Source organism: Vicugna pacos, chromosome 7 (assembly GCF_048564905.1).
Source record: "Vicugna pacos chromosome 7, VicPac4, whole genome shotgun sequence".
Classification (NCBI taxonomy): domain Eukaryota; kingdom Metazoa; phylum Chordata; class Mammalia; order Artiodactyla; family Camelidae; genus Vicugna; species Vicugna pacos.
This window is the reverse complement of record NC_132993.1, coordinates 11346984-11363883: the sequence shown is the minus strand read 5'-3', so window position 1 is coordinate 11363883 and position 16900 is coordinate 11346984. Positions and strand designations below refer to the sequence as shown.

Genomic DNA, 16900 nt, shown 5'->3' with positions numbered 1-16900 from the left:
CACGCCACGGACTTTCCGGTGCCTCCTTCCTCTCGCGAGCCTTGAGTCCCGGTTGCTCCCGGAAGTGATTCCTGCCTGGAGGCTGTCCGGGCCGAGCGTCAGGTCCGGAAGGTAGGGCGTGTGGACGGAAGGCGCTAGTGTTGTGTTCGGTGTGCGTACGGCCTTGCGTGGGTCGGGAGGTGGTGCTGTGTCGTGTCTGGCTTTTTTCTTCTTACTCGCGCTGAGGACTCCGCGATTCCACCCCATCTTCCAGGCGCTTTACGTTGTTGGTCGTGAGCGTCACCTTTGAGAAAGGGCGCCCGCACCTCTCGGCGGTGAGGTGGAGAAGCCCAGGGATCTCCTAGGTCCTTGCTAACGGGGATGGAGGCAGTAATTTTTGCAGCAGCACGTTGCAGATATAAGTCCTTGATAACATTCTAGTATTTACTGAGCCGTTACTATGTCTTAGGAACTGTTTTAAGAGTATTGGATGTAACAGTGAATAAATCAGGCAGAAATTTTCGCCCGAGGGGAACTTGCATTTTAATTAAATTTGAAAAGACAAAGGAGTGGAAATTGAAATAGAATCAGAATGGGTTGGAGGAAATGGAAGTTAAGGGGAATAAAAAGACAGGTGCGAGGACTTTTTTGGGAAGGGGAGGAAATCTTCATTAAATGTGCAGGGATGTTGATATGGTCGCAAGGTACATTGCATAGAAGTCATGAGTGCAGTTAAGAATTTAGGATTTAGTGAATTTGTGCTCTTGCTACAGGATTTAATTTATCTCTTTTTTCTTCAGGGAAAGACTAAAGATTAGATTGTAAGAAAAGAATATAGAAGCCATGTTTCGAAGACCTGTATTACAGGTAATCAGTTTTCCATGTTAGTGTTGCGATGTGTTATTACCAGCCATAGTGATCAAATTTCTTTAGGCTTTTGCTTGCAGAGGCAAAGAACATTTGAGCCCACCCATGTTATTTGATATGGAGGACTGGGAACAGATTTTGCTTGTATAAATAATGTTAACTAAAACAAAACGAAACTTTTCTAGTTTGTTAACGAATATGGTGGGAGTCATTACTTTTTATTCTTTAAGTTTTTAAACTTTTTAATTGAAGTATAGTCAGTTACAGTGTGTCAGTGGTCTGGTGTACAGCACAGGGAGTCAGTCCGTTCTCTTAACATGTGTCACTTGGATTTATATCAGCAAGAAAGCATTTAAAGTCTTTATTAATCTAAAGACTATGAGAGTCATTGTTCCAGCATTTTAAAAATAAGGCATGTGGTTCCTTTTCTGACCACCTACCTCCTAGGGTTGTCAACCTACCTCCCCCAACCTCCACCATTTCCCAATTCTGAGGAGAGCAGGTGAAGTCTTAACATCACCACAAATTTACTATGTCCCAAATTCCTTCTCATTTCACCCAGTTTGACTCCTTACTTAATCTCTTCAGTCACTCCAGCCAGCCTTGAGTTGGCGTAGATCCCTTTTTCCTCACCACACTTGGGCACCAAGTTCTATAGAGTCTCCTTTATAATACCTCTCTTACTCCTTATCCTGTTAAGAATAAAGAAGAATCAATTCTTCTGTAAAACCTGTTCTCGTCTCCACCACTCTGCTGTAGAATTTAGCTTGTATTCTTTGATCCCTACTTTAACCTATATGTACTTTAAAATATATATATATTTAACATGTTGAAATGTAAAACATGGTAAAGTTACTTCTGTATTAATACACAATACTACAGTGTTAAGTTATCTTTAAAACCAGATATAAAAGTTAAAACTTTAATTTAAAAAATAATCTCAGTTTCATAATTCTTTCCTTATTTTTCCTTCTCCATGAGGTCTTGATATTGTGTGCCTGCAATGAGACAAATTATTCTATGAAACTTATGAGTTCTGGCTCATCTGAGCACTCAGATCAATACATTTCTAGAATCGTGACACAAGTAGTAGTTAGCAGTTTTGATTCTTTAACATATTGTAACTCACATTATTATTTTCTTACACACCCTCTGCCCCGAAACATAATGATAGGATTCCATAGCCAAAAGTACTCCTCGAATGAGTATTCTTTTAATTGGTAGATGTCTACTTTATATTAACAGTGCTACCTCTTGACACATACTTCTCTGATGTAATGGTTAGTTCTCTGAGCCTCGTGATGTTCCCATTGATGTGTACTCACGTCTTGGTGGTAGCAGTATGTCTTTAAGGGGCAGCAGAGGGAAGTGGGAGAGGCAGCCACTTTGGTGTTAGATGGTCCTGGGTTCTAGGCATGACTTGCCATTTATTTCCTGTGCTATTTTGAGGAAGTTACTGCATCTCTCTGAACTTTATTTTTCCCATGTATGAAGTGGGGATAATTTTACATAGTTCATAGATTTATCTGAGGATTAATTAATAAGAAGTAAAGCACTTAGCTGGCATTCAGTAATGATATCTGTTATTACCGTCTAGTGACTACCTTTCTCTGACAAGCTGATTTGGACAGTCATATCTTTGTACTTTATCAAAGAACCATATTTATTTAGCATAGACTTTTTTGTTTGGTGTACGAAAAGCATGAATTTTTTTCCAGCATGTATTTGATGTTACCTTTTGGCTGCGGACACGGAAGCACCATAGTCAGGAGGACTGCCATGAAAGAAACTGGAGAGGACTGTAAACTAACTCTCTTGGGAATACTCTCTAGTCCTTCCTTTGGACCTGTGGGTTTCTGCAGGAGGCTGCCCTTAAGGGTTGGCGTGGTCCTTCGGGCATTGTGATGGGCCCGGCTCTCATCTTCTGTAGATGTATGCTATAGGAGCTGCTGACCGGATGGTGACAAGATGTGAATGGACCTTCTGTTTGCATTTGCCTTTCCCCCAAAATTAAAGCCATTTTACTCATTTGTTCCACTTCAGGTACTTCATCAATGCATAAGACACGAGTCTGAAACAGCTAGCAGTTTGATTCTTGAGAGATGTAAGTAGTAGCTGATTTCCAAGTTTAAAGCGTATTATTTATAGCAATGTGCTAATGTTCTGCGATGTGCTGCAGAAGGGGTACACTGTCAGTCATCGTGCTTTGGGCTCATATTTGCCTCTCTGATCTTGGTCTTGCCCTGTTAGGCTGCAGGAGCCTTATGTGAATCGGGCCCTTCTTCCCTCATCAGTCAGTTGTCTGTTTCCTGCCAAAGAATTTCCTTGAGTTCTGTTTGGTTATCGAGGTCTTCCAAGGTTATGTGCTATTTGGCTGAAGTAGTGAATGTTTGTGAAAGCTGCTGTTTCACAGAAATACTTGTATTTATAAAGATTTTCAGATCTCAGATTTGTTCTTTTAACCATACAGACAGCTAAAAAAATTTTTAAGGTATTTTAAAGAAGAATTTATGATAAAAGAGCTTAATATTTATTTTGTGGAGCTACTTCCTCTATGAATTTTTTCTCCTTTCTTGCCAGCCCTCTTTCCTCCCTCCCAGCCACCCTTTATTCACCCTTTCAACTTACTTCCTGACCTTCTAGAACTTGGGTTTGCTTCATGCTGAGATTGAAGTTGGAATAGCGCTTGTAGCGGTTCCTCTCCCAGATGTTTCTCTCTCTCTGACTTTATCCACACGTTGCATTTCAGCTCTGAACCGTGTGCAGTTACTTGGTCGAGTAGGTCAGGACCCAGTCATGAGACAGGTGGAAGGAAAAAACCCAGTCACGATATTTTCTCTAGCAACGAATGAGATGTGGCGGTCAGGGGAAAATGAAACATACCAAGTGGGTGAGTATGAAAGACTGGAGTTTTAATTTTATCCACAATAAATAGGTATTATTTATTATCAATAATGTAATTAGAGATAAGCTGCTTTTAGAAAGGCTCTTCTCTAATTCTGTTTTGTTCTCTTGGAAATTGTGGCACTGGTTTTACTGGACGTGTCATTTGCATTTGTCTTTTGCCTTTGTAACCATGTTTCCTGTTCTTTGAGATTTAGGTGATGTCAGTCAGAAGACAACATGGCACAGAATTTCAGTATTCCGACCAGGCCTCAGAGATGTGGCTTATCAATATGTGAAAAAGGGGTAAGTTGAGAAAGGAAGGATCTTACAGATTGGTTTAATAAACTGGTGACAGGTGTTGTCATGGAATGTGTAACTCCTTTACGTCGTACCACTAATTACTCCCTATTAACTCAAGAGGTATTTATTCAGTAACTAATACTACATGTGTAGCTCATTGCCGTATGTGACTGATTTAAAGGTTTTAACATGGTTTAGCCTTTTAAGAACTTACAGTTTAGGGCAAATAAGATGTGTACTTAAATAGAAGCCGATGAGATAAGAGTGTACTGAGCGCCATGCGAGCAGGTACAGTAGCGCTTTTAGGAGTTCCCACCCTGGCCAGGGCAGGGGTCCCGACGGCAGGCGTCTTCCCTCCTGGCACCCACATGGTGTCTTCACAGAGGATCTGGAATGTCTGCAGCCTGACACGGTGAGGCATTATGGTAATATTCATAGCAGTTATTTTATATTTGATGATTTTGTATAGGCTTAGTGGGTCCCTTTTGGAATGCTTGGATTGATCGTGTAAAAAGTGTCTATCCCAGACCCACAGGACAAGAGGGGGTGTGTTTAACAGCAGTTGTACTTACAGTTAGTATATTTAGAAATGCATTTGTTTTATAGAAATAAAACATTTTATAAAAAATAGTTCAGCACTAACTAAAATTTCTGTTTTTTTCAATAACCGCATTCTTTTTCTTCATGTGTACCTGCGCTGGGGTTTATATATATGTGTATAATATGTGCATATTATGGAAGTATGAACACATAGAGGAAATCTCAAGAACACTGTCTATATACAAATTCACCTACTGATTGTTGAATTTGTATATGTGTTCCCTTTGGCACCCATTTTACCAGTTTTCTGTACTTTCTATATTGTACATTTTTAGTGGTGTTAGACTCTGAAAATTGACACTATTGTCATTTTCTACCCTTTAAAATCAGAGTTATGGCTGTCTTCTAGTTCAGCCTTCTAGACAGTGCAGAAGGAGTCTTAGTAATTAACTCTGAGTGAAATAATAAGCTGAAAACTTGTATTTTGAATTTTAATAATCTAAGTCCTTTGCAAGTAAGTTAATGAACTTCACTGCAGAAAAGAATTGAAAAATAAGTGAAAATCAACAAATCAGAGAATCCAAAATCACAGGTGAAGGAAAACGACACGTTGGAAATCAATCATGGAGACTTAAAGGATGCCACTGGTTTGCTCTTCATTTTCATGGTGTTAAGGTTGCCTTTTTTTTTTCCTTCCTTAAGATTTTGAAAAATTTCTTTTTTTTTTACACTTCCATAAGCTCAAGGATGAAAGCATTCTCCCTTTTTCCTAAATATGCCAAGTCTGTGTGTACATTCTGCTTCAGTGCTCTTAATTCTGAACTTTGAGAAGTGGTAGCAAAAATGAGGTTATGTATGATTAGCTATTTCATCCTTAGTGTGTACTCATTACCCTCTCTGACCGGCCTCTCTCCTGTAAAGCATATTAGAATCTCAGACCAAAACTTGTAAATTTTCTTTATTTCAGGTCTCGAATTTACGTGGAAGGAAAGGTAGACTATGGTGAATATACGGATAAAAATAACGTGAGGCGACAAGCAACAACAATTATAGCTGGTGAGACTCTTGTGATAGTAGCTGTTGTTTTTCTCTTTCCTCCTTTCCTTTAGAAGCTTGGCTGTGTTAGAAGTAACTTCACCTGATGCTGTGAGTACTGCTGCTAGTGAGATGTAAGGCAGCTCACCAGGAGAATTCTGGGTGTGGTTTGTGGACTCACTGCAAGCTTCTCCGTTTACCTCTTCCTTCAGAAAATGATCTCTGGGCTCACGGTTTTAGTTCTCAAGTAACTTTATTTTGAGTTATAAATTGAACTGTTTATGCCAGTACTTCTTATTGGAGTTAGAAAACCTTTACTCTCATGCCTTTGAAGGGCATCATCTAAACAGGGAGAGAAGCACATGCCGGGCAGAGCCATACTAACGTGAGGGCATGAGACATTTGTGTAGGTGTATTCGCAACCTGTTTGGTACCTAACGTGATGATTTTGGGTCAAATTCCTATTCTCATGAAACAAAATATGAAACAACATAGGAAAGATGGACACACAAAGCTTAAAGGAGGCTAAGAAGATGTCCTCTAAAGCAGCTTTCAAACTTTTCTGAAAGTTCTATAAGAATTCTGAAACAGTATACCCCTTTGGACTTGTTTGAGTTGACATTAAAAATTGTTTTCAATATAAAATTGTTTCTCTTAAATGTATTAATGGATCTAAATACTGTGGCATTTGATATCCATTATCATTAAAAAAAAATAACTGAACAGACTCTTCAACATTTGGAAATTTACATTATTCCCTTTATGCTGCACTTGTTTTTCAATTCCATTTTTTCCTCAGAAGTTTATTTAATATAATGTACTGTGTAGTGAAGACTCTTTTGTTATTAATTCTATTATAGGTAACAAAAATAGATGTATAGACATTTTTAAGTATTTTTTAAAACTTTGTGACAGTAAGACTGTAAATGGTGTGTTTCTTCTTGATTGAGTTACTATTACCCTATTACCCAGATGTTTTTAGACATAATTGACCAAAACAACTTTAATGTATAGATATACAAACTAAAATTTTATTGAAAATGCATCTTTTAATTAGATGGATGATGCATTTTTTACCTTTTGGATAAATTGCTTAAGTAAGACAGTTTGTAAGCATTCATTCTGTTCCCTTGTTTTTTTATGGATATAAACGCTGAGAAACCTTGTTTTGATAAATAAGTCGATTTTGAATGAAAGATTTTATTATAGTAATATCTCAATATTTATGAACTTCTGAGATATACCAACATTAGATATCACTTAAAAATTAATTTTTTTATTATGGAAAGTGTCAGCTTACACAAAAGGAGAGAGAAGAGTTAAAAAAAAAAAAAAACACAGCTTCAACAGTTATGAACAGATGGCCAATACTGTTTCGTCTATGCTCTAGCCCACTTTTCCTCTACCTGGATTAGTTTGAAGTAAATCACAGACATTATATTGTATCATTCATAAATATTTCAGTAGGTGTCTCTGAAGACATGGGTTCCTTTTTAAAACATAACCGTAGTGCTAGTATCACACCTAATATTAAGAAATTATTGTTAAATTTTTTTTACCAGATGTCACGTGTTGAAATTTCCTTGATTACCTCATAAATACAAGTCCATGCATGATATTACATGGTTTATATATATCTTAAGTCTCTTTTTTTAAACAAGTGAATTTTCTCACAATTCTAGAGGCTAAAAGTCTGAGAACCAAAGTCTACTAAATGATAGATTTTTTCCTTTTACCTTTCTTACTTGTTCCTCTTGCTCTAGAGTTCATGTCTTAACTACTCTGCCATACTGATAAATTATAATTTGTTACAAATAATAATAATTTATTTTTTATGCTTTCTTTGATGAAAGTGTATTAATTTTGAAAATCAACATAGGTGTCTTCTACTCTCAGTATTAGACCTTAGACAAGGTTCCTTCCGACCAATTTGCTTTCAGAAGTCATGAGTATCTTGACTGTAAGTCACTTCTTGCCTGCTCTGTTCTTCCTTGGGTCATGTCTGCAGAGGTGTCTACCTGTTTAGAAATGTTTTTCCAGACCTATATGTGGTATAGAACTACACCAGTGATTTCAGCAGTGGAAGACCAAGCTTTCCAATAAAATAATTGACATTTTAAAATCTCTATTGATCATGTTTTAATGAAGCATTTAACACTTCTGTATTCCACTCTAAATCTAATAGGCGGGCAGACTTTGGATTGTGCAAATTGTTGTAAACCAGGCCAAATAGAAACATTTCAAATTATCTGTCTTTTTTTCCCCTTGTCACCAGTATTCATGAGCATGGATGCTTAAACAATTAACATAGGTTTATGGCTATTAGTAAAATCAAACAGGTCTTTAGTGACATTGGAATTGAAGGCAGTAGAGTTTAATTTGGCTGATCTGTTTCATAGGTCATATTTTTTCTCCTAGGGATAATGTCTGTAACTTAAAAATAACCACCAGTGGATGGCACTCTTGCCTTTATACAGTATTGTTAATTCTGATAGTATCTCCTGAAATAACCATTCTGTGCCAAAATATTCTAGTTTTAAAGGACTATAGTCATGAATAGATACTCCATCATTGTATAATAACCATTTTTTGAATAATTCTGAAGTGACATGAAACTAGATCTTTCAGTGTTATGTGGGAGGTACCATTTCTTTGCCTTTGCTTGTCCGAGACTAACTCTTTCTGAACAACATTTTAAGAGCATTCTCTCATGTTCTTGGATAAAAATGTTTTCTCTAATATTGATTAGTAAAAATTTTCCTAAGAAAGAATATATAAAACTCATTCTGTTTTGAAATTTAAAAATAAAATGTGTTCTACATGGGGGGAAGGTATAGCTCAAGCAGTAGAGTGTATGCTTAGCATGCATGAGGTCCTGGGTTCAATCCCCAGTGCTTCTTCTAATAAAAAAAATAAATAAACAAACAAACAAACAAACAAACCTAATTACCTCTCCCACCAAAAAAAATTTAAAAAATAAAAATAAACAAAAAAAACCTTTTAGTTAAAAAAATGTGTTCTATATGAGTGTTTAGACTTAAAAACAAGTAAATCTATCTTTGCCGACAGGGCGGTGTGGTGAGCCCTGCCCTTCCTCCACCCTCCGTGTGGAATGCGATGCCTTGGTCCTCTTCTGCGTGAGGATGTGCTCCCTGGTTTAGTGGCCTCACAATTTGCGACTAGCTCTTTTGTAGGAAGTTATTGCTGAGAAGACTTTAACTGTTTTGGGGAAAGATAGGAAATATCCCATCTCTTCTCCCCAAGGTCTGAATTGTTGATGAACAGTCGAAGCTCAGCTTGGAGCTTGGTTATGCCTACTGTCCTAATCTCTCAAGAGTAGCAAGAAACACAGCAAGAACGTGGCACTTTGAGAATTTGTCTAAAATCCTTGCAGTGAATAGCACTGAAATATGTCTGTGGTAGAGAGGAGTGGTGACGTGAGTTGGGGAAGGAGTTCTGAAAATAACATTTATACTTTGGCTTCTTTACAGATAACATTATATTTCTGAGTGACCAGACAAAAGAGAAGGAGTAGAACGGACGATTCTTCTTTGGCCATTGTTTGGTACAGTCTCATTTCCAAATCATGATAGTCTTTATAGTTTCTAAGGACACAAATTAAAGTATTCTTTCTATAAAAAGAGTGATAATATCTTGCCTGTCGCTCCTCCTCCCCTTTTAGTGTCATAAACCTAGTAGCGCCTGTGTGTGATGGTATTCAGTATTTGTTTATTTTTCAAGGGATGGTTTCTGTGTGCAGGTGTGCAAACTAGTGAACCTTCAGGTTCATCCATGTTGTGGCAAAGGGATGAATGTCCTCCGGGAAGACCCCTTGTTTTTGTGCACACTTCTATTGTAGTATGGACTCAGCCACTCAGTAGTTATTGAGCATCATTATATGTCAGACGTTTAGGCCACGGTCATAAATACTGATTTCCTTATCTTGCCTTAGACTGTGAGACAAGGATTGCATCTTCTTTGTATACCTGCGTCTTAACCAGTGCTTGGCACAGAATAGGCAATAAATGTCGACACATGAATGATCCTAGTGGGATATTAAGCTTTAGCCCAAATTAAAGGGCATTGCTGAACAGTGGTTAGTATCTAACCTACATAGCTTCAGGACTATTTTTGGACAATTTCACTAGCATCATATATGAACTAGAGTTCTCTAGCAGTACAGACTTACAGGGTAACTAGGGATGAAATAGCTCATCTCCAGGGGATGACTCAGGGCTCTGGCTTCACTGTTTTCTATCTTTCTAAACTCCTGTTCTCTCTACCTGTTTAGTCTCACCCAGAACTCAGGGGATCCCCTGAATAACCTCTGACTCTTGTTTCCCTAGAACCTCGGGTGTGAAACTTTCTTTTTACTTTTCTACATGGTCTCTGTTTTTTTTTAATTGAAGTATAGTCAGTTTACGATATTGTGTCAATTTCTGGCATACAGCACAAAACTTCAGTCATATAGGAACATACATATATTTGTTTTCAAATTCTTTTTTACCATAAATTACTACTAGATATTGAATATAGTTCCCTGTGCTATACAGTATAAACTTGTTGTTTATCTATTTTATGTACATTAGTCAGTATCTGTAAATCTAGAACTCCCAATCTATCCCTTCCCGCCCCCTTCTCCCCCAAGTAACCATAAGTTTGCTATGTCTGTGAGTCTGTTTCCGTTTTGTAAATAACTTCGTTTTTTTGTTGTTGTTGTTTTTTAGATTCCACATATAAGTGATATCATATGGTATTTTTCTTTCTTTTTCTGGCTTACTTCACTTAGAATGACATTCTCCAAGTCCATCCATGTTGCTGCCAATGGCATTATTTTATTCTTTTTTATGGCTGAGTAGTATTCCATTGTATAAATATGCCACAGCTTCTTTATCCAGTCATCTGTCGATGGACATTTAGGTGGTTTCTGTTTTTCTACATGGTCTCTTGATGTATATATTGTGTACACACAGTTATCTTTATTTTAAGATTCTGGACGTTACAGAGAACTAGTAATTTACTAATAAAGATTACATAAAGTAACTCAGTTTGAAGTTTGCATCAGCCCCTCACAGATCTGCATGCTAGTTTGCTGCAGCTTTTCAGCGGCTGGCTGCTGCCGGGCTGGTTGTCCAGTTCAGGTTGTATTGGTTGATGTTCTGTCTGGGCCACTCTAGCTTCAGCTTTGCCTCTGGTCCAGCCTGGTTGCACCCTGGGCTTCATGTCCTCTCCCCCTCTGCCTGAGACTGTGGTGCTAACTGCAGCTTAGATTGTGCTGGACTTGAACAGGTTCAGAATTCACATGCTATGTTGTGGACCTCTGACTTCGCCCAGGAACAGTAGAAATTTAATTGCCATTTTCTCGTATCAGCCATCTTCATTTATTTATTTTTAAATTTCAATTTTAGTTAATTTTTACAGCCATCTTTTTACCCTGGAAACTGGGATCATTAATTAGCATATTAACTATTAATATTAAATATTAATAAATATTAAATAATATTAATATTATTAAATAATATTAACATTAAAACTGTCTGGTAATATAATCCTTACTCATTTATGCTACGTTCCTAAAGCAAAATTGTAGAGTAGATAAAATTTATCTTTTGGGCAGCTTTTAATTTATTTCCTCAACAAAGCTACTTTTATACTCCTTGAAAGTTTTATGCTTTGGGAACGTGATATGATGAACAAAAAAATAGCTTACTGACAAACCCCCTGAGTCCTGGCCTCAGGGGCAGAAAAGTGTGTCCTGTAACATCCCTGTCAGCTGGAGAAGGCTTGGAATGTCCTGAGGCTGAGACAGCAGAGTGTTTGGAGTCAGGTGTTCGGTGCTGAGGCTTCAGCATCGTGTGACACTGCAGACCCCAGGTCCACCACCAGGCAGGCCGTGGGAGCGGAAGCTCTGCCCTGCCCACCCAGGCAGCCCCGTCTGCTGAGAGTTTCTCCTGTTCCCAGGCTGGTCTCAGAGTAGACGTGTGGGATCTGACAGCAGTAACAGACCGAGGGGTCTTCTAGTCCAAGTTTTGTGTCCTGCATTTCCTTCTTCATGTTGTTACTTATCAGGGAATGTACCTGCAGAAAACTGCTCTGTGGCTTTGGTTTTGGGATTCTGTGTTAAATAGAAAGATAAGTAGGATACAGCAAAATGTGGGAGAAAAGTATCAAACAGCATGTGTGGTGTTATCCCATTTTTGAAAAAGAAGTAATTGACATAAGTATATTCTTAGAAAAGTCTGGAGGGAGAAAAGTCAAAATGTTGTGATGCTCTCTGAATGGGGGAGATTATGTGTGATTTTCTTTATTTCTTTACACTTTTGTATATATATATTTTTAAAGCATTGAGCGTGTGTTTTATAATAAGAAAAAGTAAATAAAGCTGTTTACATTTTGGGGGAAAAAAACTTTCCATTATTTCCAAGCAAGGCTTGTTCTGTTCATTCACCTTCAGCTAGTACTGCTTCACGTACTAGAGGTGAGCAAGACCTTTCGTGTGTTTTCCGCGTCACCTGTGTCTTCATCTCATGCTTAGATGCTTCATTGATCTCCTTTTTCTCTGGTACACACCCAGAGCAGTTGAGTTTAAAGACCAACCCACGTGTGAAATCCACTGTTTACTGCGAGTATAGCTCTCAAAGAGTCATCCATTTCTTAAAAATCACATCACTGATTAATCCAGAGACATCCCAAAGCACCAAAGACCTGTTTCTGTGACTGTTTTGGGGACTACTTGCCATTGCCAACTGAGTTACAGCCTAACCTTTGCAGCTCATTTAGGGGGAATTAATGGTAGTTTCTCTTTGTTCCCAGAAGATACCACGCAGCTCCTGAAGGCAGGGTTGTCTTCTGTGCTTATCCAGCTCAGCCTAGCACAGGGACATTTTAGGGCTTCATAAATGCTTGTTGTTCAGTTGGATCCCACTGAAACATTGACATGAGATCGAGGGCAGGACCACTTATTTTGCTGTCAGGGATTGCATTATACGCCCTGAGACTGGTGGGAGTAACAGCAAGCAACTCACTGTAGAAAATGAGGGGGTAATGCCAAGGTTAGTGAGTTATGGGGAAACACCTTACAAGGTAACAGTCGTTCTGTTAGTGGGGGACATTGTGTGCTTACTGCCTGCCAGGCCCTGAGCTAAGGGCTTTTTATCATTGTCTCATTTAACTGTTACCCTAAAAAGAAGGTAGCAGTGTCTCCACTTCACAGGTGAGGAAAGCTAAAACTGAGAGGTTAAGAAACGTGTCAGAGTCACACAGCCTTTCAGAGGCACACCTGGGTTTGAGCTTGGGTGTGTGAAGTGTGCATTTTGCTTCCTGCTCGCTGCCTGCTTCCCGCTGCCCCATTGGCTGTACATAACCAGGACCCGCAGCGCTGACTTCTGACCAGGCCCCAGGCAAGGTGCACCTGAATCACACCAGGAGTTTAACACGTAATAGGTCTTGGTTGGGGGCAGAATTGCGAGCGAGCCAGAAATACCTGTATCTCTTTATTCCTTCTGATTCTCAGTCTCATGATCCCATAGGAAAATAAGTCACAGTTAATTTCTTTACATATTTCTCTTCCTTTTTACCAAGCAGTGTCTCTTTACTGGTTAAAATAAGTTCAGAGTGTCTGCTCCTTTCATTGTTTCCTACTACAGTGTTTTGCCTTCTACTGAGATTGAAATTGAAATGGATTATTCAAGAATTTGTCAGGCTCAGTTTTTAGAGAGAAAGGCTTTCGACAGGTGTCAACAGCATTGAAGCCCCATCTCAAAATGACTATACTCTGCCCCTGTGCTAGTCCCATAGTCTGATAGGATGGTGTGTAGCTCACTTTTTCGGCTGTCAGAATCATGCATCCACAATTTTGAAATTTTTCTTTTTGTCTCTTTGCTCTTCATTAGCTCTCTGCCACGCATTGGACCCCAGGGTCCTGTTTGTCCATATAGATGTATATCTTGACTTTTTTTAGTTTTTCTGCTACACCTGTCATTTGAAATCCAAGGTGGTCTATCATAATAGTTCCATTAATGCTGTGCAGTTAGAAAGCCTGAGTTTGAACCTCTGCTTCACTCACCAGCTGGGTGAACCCTGGTAAGTTTCTTAACTTTTCCTGCCTTGGATTTTTGTTGTTTTGTTTTCCTGTGACTAAAACAAGGATGATAATAGTCCTACTGTTATAGGCCTGCTGTGGAGAACACAATAAATAACACATGTAACGTACTTGGCGCACAGTAACTGAACCGAGCGTCAGGACATACTGGCTGCTGGTAACTGGTTTTGCAGTTATTTTGAGCAAGGTGCATCAGGCTTTCAGTCATCACGGGGTACTTAGGAGGACACACTAATTTTAGTTAATTGTACTTCACCTTTTTGCTGTTGTTTTATAAATCTCTGTGGATTGCTGAGCACCTATTTCACTTTGGATGTGTCTTTTTGGTTTGTTGTTAATCTTCTGTGGCTGTTTATAATTAACCGGGGCATCTTTTTAAACTCAGAAGTCACTTGAGCACCTGTTGTATGCCATGCACCCGCACAGCCTGGCTAGAGGGGTGAATATAGCAGGACTCCTGCACTGAGGAACTTGCAGTGTAGGATCGGGGTTGGGCGGGGAAGATAAAATCAGGAGCCTGTGTAGTCAAGCGTGATGTGGTGTGAGGAACACTGGTGATGGTAGAAACGAAGTCCTGTGGGGCACAGAAGAGGACAGTAAGGTTAGCAGAGTTAACAGGTGAACAAAGGTCCAGAAACTTAAAAGTATATGAAGCAATCAGAGATAAGATGTGGTTTGAAAAGTGGTTTGAGGCTAGAGCAGAAAGGGCACTGAAGGCTTGCAGAGGACTTGGGCAGTGGGGAGCTATGGAAGGTTTTAAACAGGGACATCTCATCAGAATTGTGCTTTAGAAAGATCAGTGAGGACAGGTGGTTAGAGGGGGGAGAGCCCAGAGTTAGTTAAGAAGCTACTGAGTAAGCCTAGAAAGGTTGGTGGGGTGGGGGGTGGGAGGTGACATAAGGGGTGTTTAGGGTTCACATTGGTTCATTCATTGTGTACCAGTTACATGCTGGAGCTTGTGCTGGGCTCTGGGCGGGAGAGGCTGAGAACACATGGCTCCTGTCCAGGGTCTGGTGGTGGCAGAACGGGGGTCGGTAAGAGGAGAGGCAGTGAGAAGCTGATGTCGAAGCCCCTGCTGGCAGCTGCGCAGGTGGTGCTACCTTATTTCTGAAGCTCAGCAACATGGCTGTGGCAGCAGATGTGAGAAGAGGGAAGATAATGAGTTTAGTTTTGAAAATAGTTGAATTGTAGACTTTTCTAGCTTCTGTTTGGGAGGGTGGAGGTTAATGAGTCTGGAGCTCAGAAGAGAAGTTGAGGCAAGAGTGACTTCTTTCTTCTGCCAAACACATTGTAAGCAGATTTTTGTGAGATAACTTCCCAGTGTTGCCAGGATTCCAGCTTCCTGTTGTGGAATACCTTACTGTGGGAAAGATTTCCAGTTGCCTACCTGTTTCACGATGTCCCTGGGATTTGTTTTAATCACAGGCGGTATGATGACTGCCTCTGAAAGAAGAGTTTATCACTTACAGTTCTTCACACGGGCAGGCACCAGGGTGGGTCAGGAGGAATGAGAGAAAAGTGGGTCAGAGCTTTTGTTGTTTTTGTGGGGAAAGAACAGATAAGACAGGACAGGAAAGCTGAACAAATACAGGATTAAGCAGTATGAATACTTTTCAGCAGCAGTGGGCAGTAGGGGTGGTTCTGAGTTGTCAGGTGCCCTGGCGCTGGGGTGATTTCAGGCAGAGGACTAGTATCCTGCAGGAGCCTGATGAAAGGAGGCTAATGAGGGGTGTGAACTCAGGATTGCTTGGTTTGCATATCAGAGGCATGCTCTTGGGCAAATCCTTCACTGCTTCTAGGAGTTAGCTAATATTTGGGGGGATGGGTGGGGGCAGTCCTTCCCAGGGTCTGCCAGGCCCCGAGATGTCAGAGCATTGTAAAACATGGTTAATAGACCACCCGCTAGCCATTATCCCTTCTACATTTATAGAACCCATGTTTTTGTGAAGGTGACAGTGTGCACAGCTAAAATACTGCATTCCTGTTCTCCTTTGCAGTTAAGAGTTGCTAGGGGAATATAGCAGAAGTCATTTGGTGGTGTTCCCAGGAAAGTTTCTTAAATGAGCTAACTCTGTTGGGAGACTCATCTTGTGTTCATCTCCAGACCCTCATCTGGCTTTTTCTTGTCTGAAATGTGGACATTATGGCTGAATCTCCAGATGAGACGATCTTCAGGGTGGAGGATGGAAGAAGCTGGGATCTGTGATGACCATGGAACCGGATACCAGTCCTGGACAGTCTACCTCTGGACCTCTTTTGGAGACACAAATAAACCTCTGCCTTGTTTAAGCCACTTACTTGTGCTTTGCAGTTAAACCTAATCCTTAACTCATTCATTCATTCTTACCTTTAACTCCATGTACATGATCAACTCATCACTCTTCCTTTTCTCTTGCATGACCTTCCACTGCAAGGAGAAGTGCAGTCTCACCTCTGCCCCCACAGTCCTTCAGGCTTTTAACTTAATGTCTCATTCTAAATTTGGGGAGGGGATTGGACCATGACATACACAAAACCATAGCAACTGACCTTAGAAAGAGTGAATATAAGCATGCTTTCTTACCAAATATATATTGTTTAATTTTGTTTGAAGTCTCTATCGAGGACCTTCATTAACAGCCTCCTGTAAAATAAAGGAGCATTCAAGTTCAGAACAGAAGTACTGCCCTTAGGCTTCCCTTGGCAGGATGGCAGACTAGATAATCCGGAGTGAGGGGATTCCCTGCAGGAAAATAACCGGATCCTAAGTATAACATAGTTTTTATTGCATTTTTGGATGTCTTAATTGGAGTTGCTATAACAAAATACTATTAGGTAATACTAGGTAACTGAAATATTTTCTCACCATTCTGGAGGCTGAAAGTGTGAAGATCAGGGTACCAGCATGGTTTCTTGTGAGGCCTGTGTCCCTGGCTTGTAAGTGGCCACCGTGTCACTGAACTCACATGATTTCTTATTTGTGAGTGCTGGCAGAAGGTGAGCTTCCTGGTGTTCCTTATGAGGAACTAGTTCTGTTGTTTCAGCACATTTAGGGAGGCAAAGAAAAACTATTAAAATTGGAAAGGAAGAAAGTTACAAATGCTGTGATCACATAGACGATACAAAATCTATGGATGAGTAATTAAGAATGTACAAAAGTCAACTGCAAACAACAGCAAAGAAAATATTTTCAAAAGATGCCATGTACAAGAG

At 39.7% G+C, this 16900-nt stretch overlaps 1 protein-coding gene across 9 annotated transcripts; it reads left to right on the top strand.

Annotated features, from left to right (window-relative positions):
- The first annotated feature begins 70 nt into the window (after nucleotides 1-70).
- On the top strand, nucleotides 71-16001 carry SSBP1 (single stranded DNA binding protein 1). Of its 9 annotated transcripts, none has more exons than XM_072964315.1 (8): nucleotides 121-314; nucleotides 780-846; nucleotides 2890-2950; nucleotides 3596-3736; nucleotides 3942-4035; nucleotides 5540-5628; nucleotides 9099-9172; nucleotides 15868-16001. In XM_072964315.1, exons 2-7 carry the CDS (start codon nucleotides 823-825, stop codon nucleotides 9140-9142), a joined length of 453 nt encoding a protein of 150 aa, XP_072820416.1. In that variant the 5' UTR covers nucleotides 121-314; nucleotides 780-822; the 3' UTR covers nucleotides 9143-9172; nucleotides 15868-16001. The 9 variants fall into 9 exon arrangements, with proteins under 9 accessions (XP_072820419.1, XP_072820417.1, XP_072820416.1 ...); XM_072964314.1 differs by having other exon boundaries at nucleotides 15813-16001; XM_031674560.2 differs by having other exon boundaries at nucleotides 15706-16001.
- The last annotated feature ends 899 nt before the right edge of the window (nucleotides 16002-16900 follow it).